General features: G+C 39.6%; 2 protein-coding genes across 5 annotated transcripts in view; one reads left to right on the top strand and one right to left on the bottom strand.

Moving 5' to 3' along the window:
• Positions 1–18,230, top strand: part of tusc3 (tumor suppressor candidate 3) — a 318,808-nt gene that overhangs the window by 183,124 nt on the left and 117,454 nt on the right. For all 4 annotated transcript variants that reach the window (XM_078398086.1, XM_078398077.1, XM_078398067.1 and 1 more), the window contains one exon: positions 14,954–15,017. In XM_078398086.1, coding sequence (XP_078254212.1) covers positions 14,954–15,017 — 64 coding nt within the window. The remainder of the gene's footprint in view (positions 1–14,953; positions 15,018–18,230) is intronic.
• On the bottom strand, positions 7,828–8,439 carry LOC144598130 (uncharacterized). The gene has a single exon (XM_078408022.1). The coding sequence runs from the start codon at positions 8,437–8,439 to the stop codon at positions 7,828–7,830; it is 612 nt and encodes a 203-aa protein (XP_078264148.1).

Genomic DNA, 18,230 nt, shown 5'->3' with positions numbered 1-18,230 from the left:
GGACTTGGAGGGCCGAAAAGGCCTGTTTCCGGCTGTATATATATGATATGATATGATGATATCTCCGTTATTAATATTCCTAAATGTTCAGGAGAACATAGGTCATTAAAAGAAAGTCTTTATCAAACGATAAGACAAAATAAACTTGAACTATTCAGATTAGCTTTAAGATCTGTAGGCCATTACATATTATTTATTTTAAATATGAGAAAATATAAGAGAAATATTTGAAGTTTTTTTTATCAAGGTGAGGTGATAGTAATCCAACTAATACTTTTGGAAAACAATTGGCAAGACGATAATTGCTTTTACAGCGTGATCACAGATTTATATTTAAGGGGGATCGTGTAGCATAATACTTTTTAGGATTATTTTTGGAGAGTTAAGAATTGTGGATGAAGCCCAGTCTAGGGCTCATACCAACCACCTTCCCTTTTGATTCCATCTACTCTTCATTCTGCCTGAGGAAAGCAGCCAGCATAATCAAGGTCCTTTTTCACCCAGTCTTTCCCTTCTTTCATGCAGAAGATACAAAGGCTTAAAAACACGTACCACTAGATTCAGAAACAGTTTATTCTCTGCTGTTATCAAATTACTGAATGGACCTCCCATAAGCTAGGGTATAGTATAATCTTCCAATCTACCTCATTGCAAACCTGACACTTTTTAAAATCTGCACTTACTCCAACTGTAACGCGATAATTTTGTAAGACTATATTCTGCACTCTGTAATATTCTCGTTGCACGATCTGTTGTACTTTTGTATGGCTTGATTGTACTCATGTATAGTGTGATTTAACTGGAGATGAGGCAAACAAAGCTCTTCATTGTTTCACGGCACATGTGGCATTAATAAACCAATAACGTTACCAGAATATGGCCACAGAGAGGAAATAATTAGGGCTGATTGAGATATTTAGAAATTGTTCGGGACATTTCACAGTTTTAACGAGTTGTGCTTATAGCTTTAATGGATATACTTATGATGTGCCTTGGGATTCTCCTTAATCCTGCCTGTCAAGGGCATTGCATGGCCCCTCAAGGCTCATAATTTAATTCCTGCTTTAAATTATTTCCAGCTTTCTTGATATTCCTCATGGGACATGTCTGATTTCAGCATCCTAATGCTTGTACAGACTTATTTGTCTAAATGTACAGCATTCCTTGTCATCTAAGATTCCCCAACCTTCCAGAACTTATCTTTCACCTTTGCAAGAACATACTGGTTTTGATCTGGCGTTTAAAAGATTGCCACATGTCAGATGTGGATTTACCTTCAAACAGCCACTCCAATTTTCAAGAGAGAGTTAGAGTAGATCTAGCTCTTCGGGCTAAAGGAATCAAGGGATATGGGGGGAAAAGCTGGAACGCGGTACTGATTTTAGATGATCAGCCATGATTATATTGAATGGCGGTGCTGGCTCGAAGGGCCGAAAGGCCTACTCCTCCACCTATTTTTCTATGTTTCTATTTTTCAATCTACTCTCTTTACTTTGTGCCTTCTACTGCAGTATGACAGTATATTGATTAGATTTAGGTTTATTATTGTCACCTATACCCGGGTGCAGTGAAAAGCTTTGTTTTGCATTTCAGATATAATAGACAAAGACAAAAGACAATAGATAATAGGTGCAGGAGTAGACCATTCAGCCCTTCGAGCCAGCGCCGCCATTCAATGTGATCATGGCTGATCATCCACAATCAGTACCACGTTCCTGCCCTCTCCCCATACCCTCTGACTGGATGGGATCAGGGAGAAGAATGAATGACCAGGTTGGGACATATCTTTGATTATGTCGTAAATTGGTTTCCCCTAATTTAGCTGCCTTCATAGTTGATACTTTGGTCAAAATACACCAACCTATTCTGTCCTGGGCAGAAGACTCCAGCTCTTCTGCAGGAATGCCACAGTGTTTGAAGCTGCCATTGATATCGCTTTTGTGTATGCTCCTGGCTCCAGTGATCCTGTGCAAGAACTCCGTAAGGGAATGTTTATATGGAATATGTGGTCTGTCCTGTACACTGTGCCCTCAAGAACATGGCATTGAAGCTGACCAGGTCAACTCTGTCCAAGTGTGTCCCCCGGTCCTGCCCTTGAGAGACAGCATAGATCTCATTCAGAAACATTTGAGCTGTTTAAAGATGCATTTCCTGTAAAGTGTACAAATTTCACAGTCATACAAAAGGCATGTGAGCACAACTGATTTGTATTCTTTGATCTTGGTTGACAGCTTGATGTTTGTCTAGTTCATCACGCGAGAGAGAAAGCAACCAAGTAATTGATTGGCCTTCCATTTTGAGAGAGCCATCAGAAGAGATGATGATTCTTAAAGCTGATTGTACTTAAAGCCGATTGTCTGTCTTCAGCTCAGTGTCATCAATGTTTTGGCTGAAGGATATGCCATTGGAGCAGGTTGATGTAGGAGCTCTGAACATTGAAACAGCAGTTCTGCCTTTATCTCAACCAAGTTTTTGTAGTACCTAGTATTTTAGTTCCATGCACTAATCGAGTTCTGCCTTATCGATAAACTATATACATTAAAATTATCCTGGCCCTGCCCGTTTTTGCCATGAGACTTACTTGACTTAACCTCCACCTTCTCTGCAATAACCTCACCTGCTGACCTACAGATCCAATTCCCAATCCATGCCACATTAGGGTTTAAACCCTTGCAAGTAGCTTCAGCAAACCTCTCTATAAGGATACCTTCCAGTTTAGGTCTTTCTTATATAGGTCCCACTTGCACTTGAAGAGATCCCCACAATACAGGTATCTGAAGCACTCTCTCCAACACAGTTCTTTATCTGCAAATTTAACTGTTTATCTATTTCTGTTCTCACTAACATGTGGTGGAGGGAATAATTCCAAAAACACAACCCTTAAAGTCCTGCTTCTTAACTTTCTACTTAACTCTCTAAATTCTCCATCTGTGTCCCTGTCTTTTTTGCTATGGACCGTGACCTCTGGCTTTTAATTGAAGTCACCGGGTGACTTTTAACAACAACAATAACAGGGATGTAATGCTGAGGCTTTATACGGCACTGGTCAGACCGTACTTGCAGTATTGTGCTCAGTTTTGGGCCCCATATCTGAGGAAGGATATGCTTGAATTAGAGAGGATCCAGAGGGTAACATATGATGAATGTTTGATGGCACTGGGCATGTACTCACTGGAGTTTAGAAGGGAGGGCCTCATTGACACTTAACGAATAGTGAAAGGCCTGGATAGAGTGAATGTGGAGAGGAAGTTTCCACTAGTGGGTGAGTCCATGACCAGAGGCTATAGCTTCAGAATAAAAGGACGTATCTTTAGAAAGGAGATGAGGAGGAGTTTATTTGGTCAGAGGGTAGTGAACCTGTGGAATTCATTGCCACAGATGGTTGTGGAGGCCATGTTAATGGATTTTTTTTAAGGCAGAGATTGCCAGATTCCTGATTAGTAAGAGTGTCAAGGATTATGGGGAGAAGACAGGAGAATGGGATTGAGAAGGAAAGATAGATCAGCCATGATTAAATGGCGAGTACACTTAATATGCCAAATGGTCTAATTCTGCTCCTTTAACATATGAACTTATAAACATTGCATGTAGCAATGCTTCATTGATATTGGCCAGTTGTTTTTTTAGCAAGAGATCTGATATGATACTTTCATATATCGGAAAGACAATCCTGCCATTTTGTTGACTAAAATTTATAAACTCCACTCAAAAGGATTTGTAAACTATGTAAATAATGACATTTTATAAGCCACCTACCATGCATTGGCATGGTTTTGAACATATTTAATGTTAACATGATAGATTCTTGCAGCTCATGCATTTGTTAATAAAATAAAATTCACAATTACTTTTAATTATTTGTTTTGACTTTTGTTACTGTGCCATGTTTAAATATCTCTATTGAGTTTCTGCCCCAAGGACAGCATTGAAATAGCTGTAATGGATACAATGAATGGCATATGGACTGATGGTGACCATGGCCACCTGCATTGACTTCAGTGCAGCTTTTTTTCTGCAATAAATAATTCCCTCAGACCATTTAAATGATGAGAGTAAAAGATGGTTTGGGGACATTTCTGAATGGCGCTGAATATTGTTTCTAACCAACCTCTCTGACTTATCACAGGAATGTATTCTGCAATTCCAAGGCTAAACTCATTAACAAACCCTTTGCGAAATAAAAACCTTCCAACCATTTTCTTCATTGAGCATTCGATTCACTCTCAGCTCCTGAGCTCCAGTCTGTGAACTGAATCACATTTGTAGCTCAAGGAATCTTGAAAGCTTTGATAAGGTTTTGCAGAGACATTTTCCCTGCAGAGTGAACATTCCTACATGTCTTGATGTCTGATTCCCAATCAGTTCAGGTGATTTGATCTGTACATTCTCAAAGTCAGAATTTCACTACTAGCCAGAATTGTACAGAGGTTGGCCACAATTATGCTGTATTGTCTAAGCATTAAAAACTGACTGTTTTCCTCTTTTACTGCAATTGATTTGACAATATCGATTTACCTATTCACTGCATGACGAGATTTTTCTTCTCTGAAATGTACTCCCTCTGGCTTCATACTCTGCATCTCTTCAAACCTGTCTCACACTTTCTGCTCTTATCCCTGGTCTTTATTACAACTATCTGCCTATCAAAGTCCACCTTGCCCATGTCCTCCTCTTACCTGCCATGCTTTGTCCCTCTCCTCTTTCCCAGTTTTCTTCTTCCCCCCCTACAATCAGTTGGAAGAAGGGTCTCCACCCAAAAGGTCAACTACCATGCTCCAGAGCTGCTGCCTTATCTGCTGCGTTTATGTTCTTTTGTGTATTAATCAGCATCTGCAGTCCTTTATTTCTATACAATGCAGTAAATAACATCTGCGTAGTTTCCAAAGTAAACTTTCCATCATCGCTCAGGAGCCTGCTGAATTTCCCTAGGTACTTATCAAGCTCCAAGGAAATGAGATGGAAATGGGCCATTTGGGCCAGATCCACGTTGCTATTTACATTCTTCACAAGCACTGGTGCTAATCACGCTCAAAGGGTTCAGTGTCATTTAATACCATTGTTGAATTTGAATTCCTAGATGAGGAGAAAACTAACATTTTCTGCAAAATATAAATTGAGAAATAAAATGTAATGAGTGAAGTTCCTGCTCGTGCACTGCGACATCAGCAGGAAAGAAATTAAAAGCTCTGAAAGATGGAGATGTGCTTCTCATAATGTTGTTATTATAATATTCAACAAGGGTTTTATCAGGTTAGAACAAAGGAAACCCTGAAGAATTTTATTCTCTTAAATATTCTTTGAAACCAGTATTTGAACCGGTGTTTGAAAAAAAAATTCCCTCGTGCAAGTTGACATTTAAACTGCAGAATGAAAATGTGCAAAGATGCATTCTGATAAATTTTGCACCACAGAGATATGTGGTGCCTCTCTTTTCAATTAAAACATATTGAACTACTAATTGGATAGAGCAGTCATTTAAAAATCGCAACAACTCAGAGCTGAACATTTTTTGATAACTGCTGGGATCTCCAAGGAAAGTAACTTTTTTGTTTGTTTTGGTAATTTTAAGGAAACCCTTATAATTCTGATAAATAAGGCAATCTCCCAGTAGACAATGGTTTAGAGCACAGGAACATAAATAACTGAAACTGGCTGGTCAGCTGTCAGAATTCTTCGACATTTTAATTACTGTTAAGACGTATATCTGTAACGTGTTTAATTATTAATTTTCAATGAAAACTTCAAGATGGAAGCAATTAGTTACGGTGAAGGAATGTAAAATATATAATTAATTTTGCTTGAAAGTATTAATTTATAAAGGTACTTGAGTGAAATAAATTCACAATGTACAAGTTATCTGTTTCATGTTTACAATATCTGTCCTTTTTGTAAAAATCAGTTTATATCAATTGTAAAGATAGACATAAAAAGCTGGAGTAACACGGCGGGCCAGGCAGCATCTCTGGAGAGAAGGAATAGGTGACGTGTCGGGTCGAGACCCTTCTTCTGACTGAAGAAGGGTCTCGACCCAAAACTTCACCTATTCCTTTTCTCCTGAGATGCTGCCTGGCCCTGTGAGTTACTTCAACGTTTTGTGTCTATCTTTTGTTTAAACCAGCACCTGCAGATTCTGGTTTACACTGAAGATAGACACAAAATGCTGGAGTAATTCAGCGGGACAGGCAGCATCTCTGGGTTGAAGGAATGGCGTCAGTTTGAAGAAAGGTCTCGATCCGAAACGTCACCCATTCCTTCTATCCGGAGATGCTGCCTGTCCTGCTGAGTTACTGCAGCATTTTGTGTCTATCTGCAGTTCCTTCCTACACATTATATAACTTGAATGCGTATATAAATTATATGTATATTAATTAGTTAAACACAGCATGTGGAACCAAACATGCTATACCAATTGCACTATTTTGCTTACATTCATTTAATTTAAAATGTAATTAGGACAGTCATCTACTAGATTACTTGCATTAAACTATAAATATAACATAACTATTTTCACTTGTTTTTATCAAAATGAAAGCATGCGAAGATTGCAAACAGAAATTTCCATCCTGAAATGCTGCTGCTGAAGCTAGCAATTAATTGCAATCAATAAAAGTTGGGTCTTTTTTTACCGTTGAAACAATTGTGATATCGTGGCAGTACTGAACATTTGGTGACTGCAACATTTAGACAATTATAAATGTGTTAAAAATCTCTACTCTTCAAGAACCACATTTAGTCAAAATTCTCTGCTCCTTGGTGATGCAGAATTTTACGATGTCACAGAAGGTATTGAGACCGCCTCCAAAACATATTTCAAGTTATAAAACCTGCGACTTCACAATGACAATGCATCATAATAAATTAAAACATATCCTTGTAATAGTTTCCCCTTGCTGCATTATAAATCCATGTTTTATTACTTTGGAATTATATACAATCGATTTACTCTCGCCCTTTTTATTTAACAAAACAAATTACAATCTCTTTGATCTTACACATGTAACAAAACTATTCATAAATGCAGTATATTTCCTCATTGCTATTCTGTTTGGTAACAGCATAAAGAAAACAGAAAATAAATAAAAGGCTCAAAAATTGAAAAATAATCATTAATGGTGACATTTAAAGACTGGGTCCCAGAAAGAATTGATCAATCCTTGGTCATCCACTACTTCTTAGCTGCAGGTGTTGCTGGCTGATATTCAAAAATGCATCAAACTCCATATAGTGCATTCAGAAAGTCTTCAGAGCCCTTCACTTTTTCCACATTTTGTGACGTTACAGCCTTATTTTAAAATGTAATAAATTCTTTTTTTTAATCATCAATCAACGCACAATACCCCATAATAAAAAAAGCGAAAATAGGTGTTTAGAAATTTTTGCAAAATTAAAATGAAATAACTGAAATATCACATTTTCTTAAATATTCAGACCCTTTACTCAGTAATTTGCTGAGGCACCTTTGGCAGCGCTTACAGCCTCAAATATTCTTGGGTATGATGCTACTAGCTTGGCACATCTGTATTTGGGTACTTTCTCCCATTCTTCTCTGCAGATCCTCTCAAGCTCTGTCAGGTTAGATAGGGAGCGTCGATGCACAGCTATTTTCAGGTCCTTCCAATCGGGTTCAAGGTCGGGCTCTGGCTGGGCCACTCAAGGACATTCACACACTTGTTACGAAGCCACTCCTGCATTGTCTTGGCTGTGTGCTTAGGGTCGTTGTCCTGTTGAAAGGTGATCCTCCGTCCCAGTCTGAGGTCCAGAATGCTCTAGAGTAGGTTTTCCTCAAGGATCTCTCTGTACTTTGTTCCGTTCATCTTTCCCTCGATCCTAACTAGTCTCCCAGTTTCTGCCATTGAAAAACATCCCCGTAGCATGATGCTGCCACCACCATGCTTCACCATAGGTATGGTATTGGCCAGGTGATGAGCAGTGCCTAGTTTCCTCCAGCTTGGCATTCAGGCCAAAGAGTTCAATCTTGGTTTCATTAGACCAGAGAATCTTGTTTCTCGTGGGCTGAGAGTCCTTTAGGTGCGTTTTGGCAAACTCCAAGCGGGCTGTCATGTGCTTTTTACTGAGGAGTGGCTTCCGTCTGGCCACTCTACCATAAAGGCCTGATTGGTGGAGTGCTGCAGATATAGTTTTCCTTCTGGAAGGTTCTCCCTTCTTCACAGAGGAACTCTGGAGCTCTGTCAGAGTGACCATCGGGTTCTTGGTCACCTCCCTGATCAAGGCCCTTCTCCCCCAATTGCTCAGTTTGGCCGGGTGGCCAGCTCTATGAAGAGTCCTGGTGGTTTCAAAGTTCTTCCATTTAAGAATGATGGAGGCCACTGTGCGCTTCGGGACCTGCATTACTGCAGAAATTGTTTTATATCCTTCCCTAGATCTGTGTCTTGACACAATCCTGTCTGGGAGGTGTACGGACAATTCCTTCGTCTTCATGGCTTGATTTTTGCTCTGATATGCACTGTCAACTTATATAGACAGGTGTGTGCCTTTCCAAATCATGTCCAATCAATTTAATTTACCACTGGTGGACTCCAAACAAGTTGTAGAAACATCTCAAGGATAATCAATGGAAACAGGATGAACCTAAGCTCAATTTTGAGTGTCATAGCAAAGGGTCTGAATACTTATGTAAATGTGATATTTCAGGGTTTTTTTTCATTACTATGCCAAAAGTTTCTAAACACCTGTTTTCGCTTATTCATTCTGGGGTATTTTGTGTAGATTGATGATAAAAAAATTAATTTAATCTATTTTAAAATAAGACTGTAACGTAACAAAATGTGGAAAAAGTGAAGGGGTCTGAATACTTTCTGAATGCACTGTATGGATGCAACACCCAGCTTACTTCCCCACCTGCTTTCCGGAGCTATGCATTGTTTCTGATTGTACCCTTATTTTATAAACATAGAAACATAGAGAAATAGGTGCAGGGGTAGGCTATTCGGCCCTTCGAGCCAACACCACCATTCAATATGATCATGGCTGATCATCTAAAATCAATAGCCCGTTCCTGCTTTTTCCCAATATCCCTTGATTCCTTTAGCCCTCAAAGCTAAATGTAACTCTCTCTTTGGCCAACATCTCGTCCTTGGTGATCAGAAATTTCCTCCAATTAGGTTTGTTCCCGCCCATGACCACCACTCCCAAGACACTAATTCTGTTTGATCAGTAATTGAGGCTATTCTGCTCACAAACCTGGTATTCATTTGAACCCCAGACAGGCATCTGCTAAGATAGACACAAAAAGCTGGAGTAACTGAGCGGGACAGGCAGTATCTCTGGAAAGAACGAATGGGTGACATTTCGGGTCTCGACCCAAAACGTCACCCATTCCTTCTCTCCAGAGATGCTGCCTGTCCTGCTGAGTTACGCCAGCGTTTGTGTCTATCTTTGGTTTAAACCAGCATCGCGGTTCCTTCCTACACAGGCATCTGCCAAGGACTTTTGTCACTTCTCCAAACGTCCTCTGTATATCAAGATGTTAAATTTAATTGGAATTTTTTTTCCAGAAACAATTTGGAAACTTTACTGTATTTTAAGGGGGATGCAAATATACTGTTGCTTTTTTTAAGTTTTAAGCAGCATTAAGTTCCTCGGTGTGCACCTTTCTTGGACACTGCACTTGGACACAATAACAAAGAAGGTCCGCCAACATCTCTTTTTCCTAAGAAGACTGAGGACGTTTGGCATGAACGCCAGCATCCTCACAAACTTCTACAGATGCACCATCGAGAGCCTGCTGACGGGCTGCATTACAGTCTGGTACGGGAACTGTTCTGCCCACAGCCACAAATCAGCCACTGCAGAGAGTGGTGAAGATGGCACAGCATATCACTGGCAACTGTCTCCCAGCCATTCAAGACATTTTCTACCGGCGGTGCCTGCGGAAGGCACGCAGCATCATCAAGGACCACAGCCACCCAGCACGCAGGCTGTTCTCCTTGTTACCGTCAGGCAGACGATACAGGAGTATGGCTGCGCGTACCACCAGACTTAAGAACAGTTTCTACCTTCAGGCCATCAGGCTTCTGAACTCATAAACACATTTCACATCATATATGTTGATTATTTTAATGTTGTCTTTTTACTTTACTAATGTCATTTTAATCTTATTTATCATTGGAATATTACTGCTGAGGTGACCCGTTGTCTTGTCAAATACATTTAATTGTATCGTTGACCCTGTGCCAACCTACATATGACAAATAAAATAATAATAATAATAATAATAATAATTATTATTATTATTATTATTATTAAGAATGACCACTATGATAGAAGTTGAAAAACAAGTGTGAAAATAATATTTGAATAACTGGCACTGACTGGACCTCAAAAACGAGCATAAGTTGGACAAAGAGAGCTTGTGAAGAATTTAATGATGAGGAATGTAAACCCCAAATAAAATTGCACCGAAGATTTTGAAGTTGGCAAACACAGAGATGGCAGTAGTGTGACATTTGTGCAGACAACCTCAAGTGTGCGGAGCTACTTTAGTTTTTTTTAGTTTAGCGATACAGTGCAGAAACAGAAACTTATTTTGAAAATGGACATTGTGGACCTTGTGGGGGAGAAAGCATTCTAGAAACAAAAAAATCACAAGAGTGTGCGTTATATTGGGCAATGAGGTCTTGAAATATAAAATATCGACACAATATAAATAAAACTCGGAAAACAAGAAAAAGTCAGAAATAATAAATAAAGGAAGGAAAGACTTGATCAGAGGTCCAATATGAGGGGAGGAACTTCATTTTGGAGTAAAGCAGAATGCTAAATTTTATTTCTCAGCACCATGAGGATTTCCTTTAAGTTACCAAAACAAAACTTAATGTTTAAGAGCATTTAAATGCTGTATTTCAAGTAGCAATAACAGTAGATATAAATGTACACATTTAAGTAAATTCACCAATCTTCCGCTCTCTTGTAACTCGTACAATGCCAAAGGAAAATACCATGTATAATAGTTTTTGGATTGGATTGTCAGCACATTTCAGTCACAGTGAGCACCCATGTGTACACCTTTAGCACTTCCATAGAATCATTCATGGATATCGGCACTTTGGGAGACTAATGACAGGGTCAATTGAGCAGGAGGAACATTGTGCTTTCTGCTGCACTGCTCGTCAAAAGAAAATCCACATGGGTATATTTACAGAACTGTAATTTGTTTCATCTTGGGACTGATGCTTCTCTTTGCCAATGCTTAAGAGAATGGCTTTAAAACTTATATCCATATAGTCTCTAGGTCATGTCAGTAGATGTATCAAAGTTATTTTTCTCATCTTGACCTAATAATAAGAACATAATTTTTTTGAAGAATTTAAATTTAAATTCACTTTCCATCTATAAACCACCTGTATATCTGTGGATCTTGGTCATTCCGCTGGATGATCTGACATCAGTAGAGAATGGCGATTATGATCGTGGTTTTGTTGATGCATAACAGGAATATTTTGTATAGTGACAAGAATTAAGGTGAGGGGGGGAAAGATTTAATAGGTACCTGAGGGGTAACTTTTTCACACAAAGGGTGGTGAGTGTATGGAACGAGCTGCCGGAATCATTAAGACAGGTACATAGATAGGACAGGTTTAAAGGGGTATGGACCAAACGCAGGCAGGAAGGACTGGTGTAGATGGGACATGTTGGCCGGTGTAGGCAAGTTGGGCCGATGGGCCTATTTCCACGCTATAGGACCCTACGACTATAACTCTATGATTCAGTCTCAGCCTTGATTTTAGCTAGCTGATCATATTGTAAAATATCCTATTTTTTTTTAAAAATCTGATTTCTTTTGCAATTGCAAAATTGTTATTGAATTTTAAGTTAATGATTTGCCGTAAAATATTCTACAGCAGAGTGACAAAGAATGAAAGTGAGTGGACATTAGAGTGGGGTGTCTATTTTTGTTCAATTACCTGAGTTAATATATAATCAATGGAGAAACTATACAAAGATTTTTTAAGTCAATTTACTGTCCACTTATGGTTGATTAATTTGTCTGATTAGATTTGGTACAAGCTCAAAGCAAATTTATTTTCAAATTCAAGCTTGTGTGCATATATTTTAGCTTCTCAGCAGTATGCGTAAAATATGAAGTGAAAATCAAGGTTTCATTTTTTGTTATGTGTTATCAGGATTGATGGAATTCCTGAAGTATCACAATGTATTAATATTACGTTATTGGTTCAGTGGTGACCCTTGTTTCATGGCAGCAGGGTCTTGAGTACGTCCTATGTTACTGTGAAACTGATATGCAGATACATTCAAAACAAGTTTGTTATAAAGGCTGTAAAAGTTGCAAGCAAATGCATTGCAGATGGATATAAATTAGATGATATCCCATAAGTCTGCAAGACAGAATCATGGTGTCATAATATTGTACAGCATTGAAAAAGGCCCTTTAGCTACCAAGAACATGCCAACACTTTTGTTCATCTACACAAGTCCCATTTAACTCCATTAGCTCTCTATCCAATCCAAATGTCCTTTAAACATAGTTATTGTTTCTGGTTGACCGCCATCCTCTGGCATCAAAGTTAGTATCTTGTGGGTCCCTTTTAAAATTCCTTCTTGTGATGTTAAACTTGTGCCTTCTTGTTTTTGATGTCACCATAATGCCATCATAATATACTAAGACTCTTGTTTGTTTGTTTGTTTGTTCCTGAACGACAGCCAAAACGGTACACGATAGCGCAACAATTTTAGGCCCACCTTACTCACCATCGTCCCTTTGGTGCAAATGGAAGGTTTCATTGAAATCGGTGTTATATTTTTCAAGTTATTCACATTTTAAACTTTAAATCTATCTCCTAGGGAGGGAGGGGGGAGGGTGGGATGGAATGAGGGGGGTGGAGGGAGGGGGAGGGAGGGAAGGGGAGGATGGGGGGTTGAGGGGGATGTAGTGGGGGGAGGGGGAGGGGGGTGGAGGGGAGGGGGAGGGGGTGTGGAGGGAGGGGGAGGAGAGGGGAGGGGGGAGGGGGGAAGGGGGAAGGGGAGGGGGAGGGGGAGGAGAGGTTTGGGCCCAACGGGTCCACTTGGTCTAGTAGATTATAATCTGATAAACTTCTCTCAGATCAGTCCTCAGCTTTCTATAGTTCAAGAAAAACAAATCTAGTCTGACCCATCTCTTCCCATGTCTCGCGTTCTCCAATCCAAGCAACATCCCCGTGAATCTTCTTGGTTCTCCAGTGAAATCACATCCATCCAATAGTGTGGAGACCAGATGTAGACACAAAACTTCAAGATAGCAAACAGTGGGCACAATGTATGCCAAGGGAAGAATACTATTTTATGCTAGTGAAAGTGAGGCAGCAACAGTAGAAGCCTTAGCTCCTGCAATGCTTCCACATGTGCTTGGGCCCATAAATAGTTTCTATATATTGTCGAGTTCTTAATGTCTTCTTCAATTGAGAACTGAACAAGGCAAAGTCTCAAATATTGAAGTGATTTTAGACTGCAAAAATTAGATATTATAGATTGTACATTTTCTGGTCAACAATCGTATTTGTGTTTTGCAATTTATTCAATAATTGTGAGAGAATTATTTGCCCTGAGACCAGTGTAACTATTCATTCATTGATGATGAGTGCAATCAAAAACCATCAGCAGTGAATCAAGAGAAACAATGAGATCGATGCTGTCATCAGTTATCTTGAAACACATCATAGAAGTGGTGAAATTACTTTGCTGTTTTCTTATGATTACTAAGGAGAAGGGGGCATGGGGGGGGGTTGCTGACTGAAATTTAGCGAGTTTCTAAAATCATCTGTGGCATTGTGTGCAATGCAATCATCTGAACAGTTGTGAGGATGTAAAAAAGGATTTACAATTATAGCATGTCTTTCACTGCCCTAGTACATTGTGCTTTTCTATGAACAAGGTTTTTGTGGAAGTGATGACTATAAGATTGCAAGGTAGAAAACATAATAGTCACTTAGCAGGCAGATCAATACCAATAAGCAATAATAATCTGTTCCTGTTATATTGCTTGTGGGATAAATATTGACCGGTGATAAAACGAGTCTCAGGTCTCTGGAATTAAATGCCCACAGATAAAAACAAAGCAGAGCAATATTAAAACATGTGGGAGAATGATGCAGAACTCCTTGAGGGTGCTACGACATTCTGGAAACCCTAAAATATGAATTATTTTTTGTTTTCCAGGAAACTCTCACATATTGACATTCCAAAAGCTTATCACAGAATCTCTGTACTTAAGCAATATAACCATCTGACAGGTTGCAATTGGTATTGCCATGACCTTGAATTACATGATGGTATCCTCAACATTTTGAAGATCCTGTTTTGAATGGCAGTGTATTGAATGAATTTTATTAATTTCTTCTGTTCCAAATTTGTTGGACGTTTGAAAATCTGGCTTAAAATCTGTCCAATTAGTTATTGTACCTGTTGAATAAAAGCAAGCATTTGGAGTGACTGTATCCCAGTTATGTGCAGAAAGGTAAATGAAAGCTGGATGTTTCTCTCGTCAACCAAAAACTAAAACATTTAGCAGCACAGAAAATATTGCCATCAATGTTGCTTTGTAATATTCCACAGAATGTGAATTTCATAATAGATTTTCTCTGTGAGCTGCCCACTTAGGTACCACTGAAGCTATCAGACTAGACATAGAAGGGCCAGGAAGGTTCAGACTTGGCTTCTGCCTCTCTTCTTACAAAATATTTTGATTAAAATCTCAAACCTCAAATTAATTGCAGTGAAAAGTTCCAAGAAAACTATCATAGTTTCTATATTTTTTACTAATCCTGTTGTTATTGGTGATATTTCTTATTTAATAAAGTAAATTTGTATGTTAGAATTCCAAGAACCTATGCAACGTGTATTTTAAAGTATTTAAATTGTTTATTGATGATTATTTGTTATTTCTTATGTCATTAGATCTGTCTTTCCTTTGATAATTGTGAACTCATTCTTTCCACAGAGTTACATTCACGGGAGTAGCCAAGCTCAGTTTGTTGCAGAGTCGCACATCATTCTTCTCCTCAGTATCCTTTGAAATGTCTGACATGATGTTGCAAGATAATCTTGAAGCAAGTAAAAAAAATTACATTTGCACTGAATAAGAAAGAGGTGTGATTCTGAAATGTGTTTAAATATGAATTGAAATGTTATGTAAGGTTTACAACAGCAAAGCGGGCCCAGTCAGTGCATGCTAACATCTATGCAAGACTGGGACCTCGCTCGTTCAGTCTTCTTTCATCTAAATCAGCCATTGCAATGCTTTGATCTTGTCACCCTCAGATTTTGTCAGCCCCCCCCCTTAAATGCGTCTGAACTATTTGCTTCAAGCTCTCCCTGTGGTAGTAGGCTGACATTTTCACCATTGTTTGGTTAAGAATTTCTTCTGAATGTTCTTATTTTTTAGACTTATATTGATGGTTTGTCATTGTACACTTTACCATTGTGTAAACATTTGCTCTGAATACATGGCAATGTAGTCTTTCATAATTTTAAGGACAACTTGGCTTCATTTTTTTTGAGAGAAGGAACCCAGTCCGTTCTTTCTTTCCTCATATTTTTTAATATAATTTTCATAAGTGTCCCTGCCCAGTATTTTCATTTTTTGTTAGGATAAGAATAGGAATAGGAATACTTTATTGTCACATGTGACTAGGCACAGTGAGATTCTGGCTTGCATACACAATGTATACAAATAATAGCTACCTATGGCGCTGACAAAGTCACAAAGCACACCGGCTCTCCCTTTTGCCCCCCCTCTGCCAACAGTTCCCCCATGCCGGGTCCCCATTGTCCTTTGTCCACTCCACCCCCTATTGTCTGAGCTGGGTGTCCAAGTGCATCAGTCACTGAAAGGAAGCATGCAGGTACAGCAGGCAGTGAAGAAAGCCAATGGAATGTTGGCCTTCATAACAAGAGGAGTTGAGTATAGGAGCAAAGAGGTCCTTCTGCAGTTGTACGGGGCCCTAGTGAGACCGCACCTGGAGTACTGTGTGCAGTTTTGGTCTCCAAATTTGAGGAAGGATATTCTTGCTATTGAGGGCGTGCAGGGTAGGTTTACTAGGTTAATTCCCGGAATGGCGGGACTGTCATATGTTGAAAGACTGGATCAACTAGGCTTGTATACACTGGAATTTAGAAGGATGAGAAGGATCTTATTGAAACATATAAGATTATTAAGGGGTTGGACACGTTAGAGGCAGGAAACATGTTCCCAATGTTGGGGAAGTCCAGAACCAGAGGCCACAGTTTAAGAATAAGCGGTAGGCCATTTAGAACGGAGATGAGGAAAAACTTTTTCAGTCAGAGTTGTAAATCTGTGGAATTCTCTGCCTCAGAAGGCGGTGGAGGCCAATTCTCTGAATGCATTCAAGAGAGAGCTGGATAGAGCTCTTAAGGATAGCGGAGTCAGTGGGTATGGGGAGAAGGCAGGAACGGGGTACTGATTGGGAATGATTAGCCATGATCACATTGAATGGTGGTGCTGGCTCGAAGGGCCGAATGGCCTACTCCTGCACCTATTGTCTATTGTCCATTGTTCTCCCCCCACCTCCCTCATGGCGATCCCCCCACACCGGATCCTCCATTGTTCTTCCCCTCCCCCCTCATGGTGGTCCTCCACGCTCTCATCGACCGCCGACCGCAGGTCGACCCATGAGGAATCGCCGCCGCCACGTGGCTTCACCACTGCCGAGGCCCCATCATCGCGAGGCTTCATCACTGCCGCCGCTTCACTGCCGCCGAGGCTTCCCCGCAATCAATGCCCCATTTCACGTCTCCGTGGTGCCAACCCGGGCCCCAGCCGGGGGCTCCGCCAGCTGCCACGCCGACCTGGACTCCGACCCGCGAGGCCCCGGCCGGGACCCGACCCGGGCTTCTACATGGAGACCCGGGAGGCATCGAGACCGCGGCGCATCGATAAAGGCCTCCGGCTACATTATTGGGCAGGGCACTGGATATATTCCCTTTAGGAAAGAATGGACACAAAGTGCTGGAGTAACTCAGTGGGTCAGGTAGCGTCCACTCATTCCTGTGCTGCGGCTGTATAATATATGATATGGTGACCAGAATTGAATTGACCAATGTTAGATGGAGTTTTATCATGACTTCTCTCTTTTTTAAAAATTCTGTCATTCTAGAAATATACCATATTGTTTGTTTTGCTCTTTTTATAGCCTTACTAAATTGTGGAACAACTTTTAGTGATTGTGCATTTACACTCCAAAATTCTTTTTTCCTCGTACTCTACCTGGGCCCACATCTTCAAAGTAATGATATTTTTATCATAATGTAATACTTTATATCTATCTGTGTTGAACATATTTCCACATTCAGCAAGTTCATTAAGGCCCTCCTGTAATTTGCTACATTACTCCTTGATTTTGTTATATTAAATATAGAAATAAGAAGAAGAGAAACTGTATTTTTAATTTCTGAGTCAATTTGATTCATGTACATTGAGAATAGAAGTAGTCCCAGCACTAATTCTCATGAAATACAATGTTTAGGTCTTACACAAGGAATATCTCCCACTCTCTGCTTTCGGCCTTGAAACTATCTATCAATTCATTATGTTACTTATCCCTCAACTCTGTTCACTGATTTTTCATTAGTCTATTGGAAGTTACCTTTGAAAATCTAGATATGATACTTTTAATTCATACTATTGTCTAATTGTCTCAGATCATAGAATTATGCAAACAGAAGCAGATCCCTCAGCCTACAGTCCAGCAAGTACCTATTTGTATCAATTTATTTCCCTAGAAGCTGACCCATAACTTTCTATAACTTCTTAAAACATCAGTAGGGTTAGTCATGAACGATTTGAGTGTTAAGATGACTGCTCTATAATCTGTAGGCTTTGTTCTGTCCCCCTTTTTAAATATATGGAGTATGTTAGCTATAACCTGTCCTTTGGAAATATATCTTTATTTGAATTATTTATTGAGTCTGCATAATAATGCTTTTGCAATTTCTTGCCAAGATTATTTTAAAATGCATGGATCATCCAGACTAGGGATTTTGAGATTGATTAGTTTAGAACATAGAACAGTACAGCGCAGACAGGCCCCTTTGGCCCACAGTGTTTGTGTCAAACATGATGCCAAGATAAACTGATCACCTTTGCTTGCATTCCCTCCTTTCCTTGCATATCCATGTACCTATCCAAAAGCTTCATAAATGCCCCGATCATATCAGCCCCCACCACCAGCCTTGGTAGAGCATAGAAGGCACCTGAG

This window comes from Rhinoraja longicauda, chromosome 1 (genome assembly GCF_053455715.1).
Source record: "Rhinoraja longicauda isolate Sanriku21f chromosome 1, sRhiLon1.1, whole genome shotgun sequence".
Lineage (NCBI taxonomy): Eukaryota > Metazoa > Chordata > Chondrichthyes > Rajiformes > Arhynchobatidae > Rhinoraja > Rhinoraja longicauda.
This window is presented reverse-complemented; position numbering and strand designations above follow the sequence as displayed.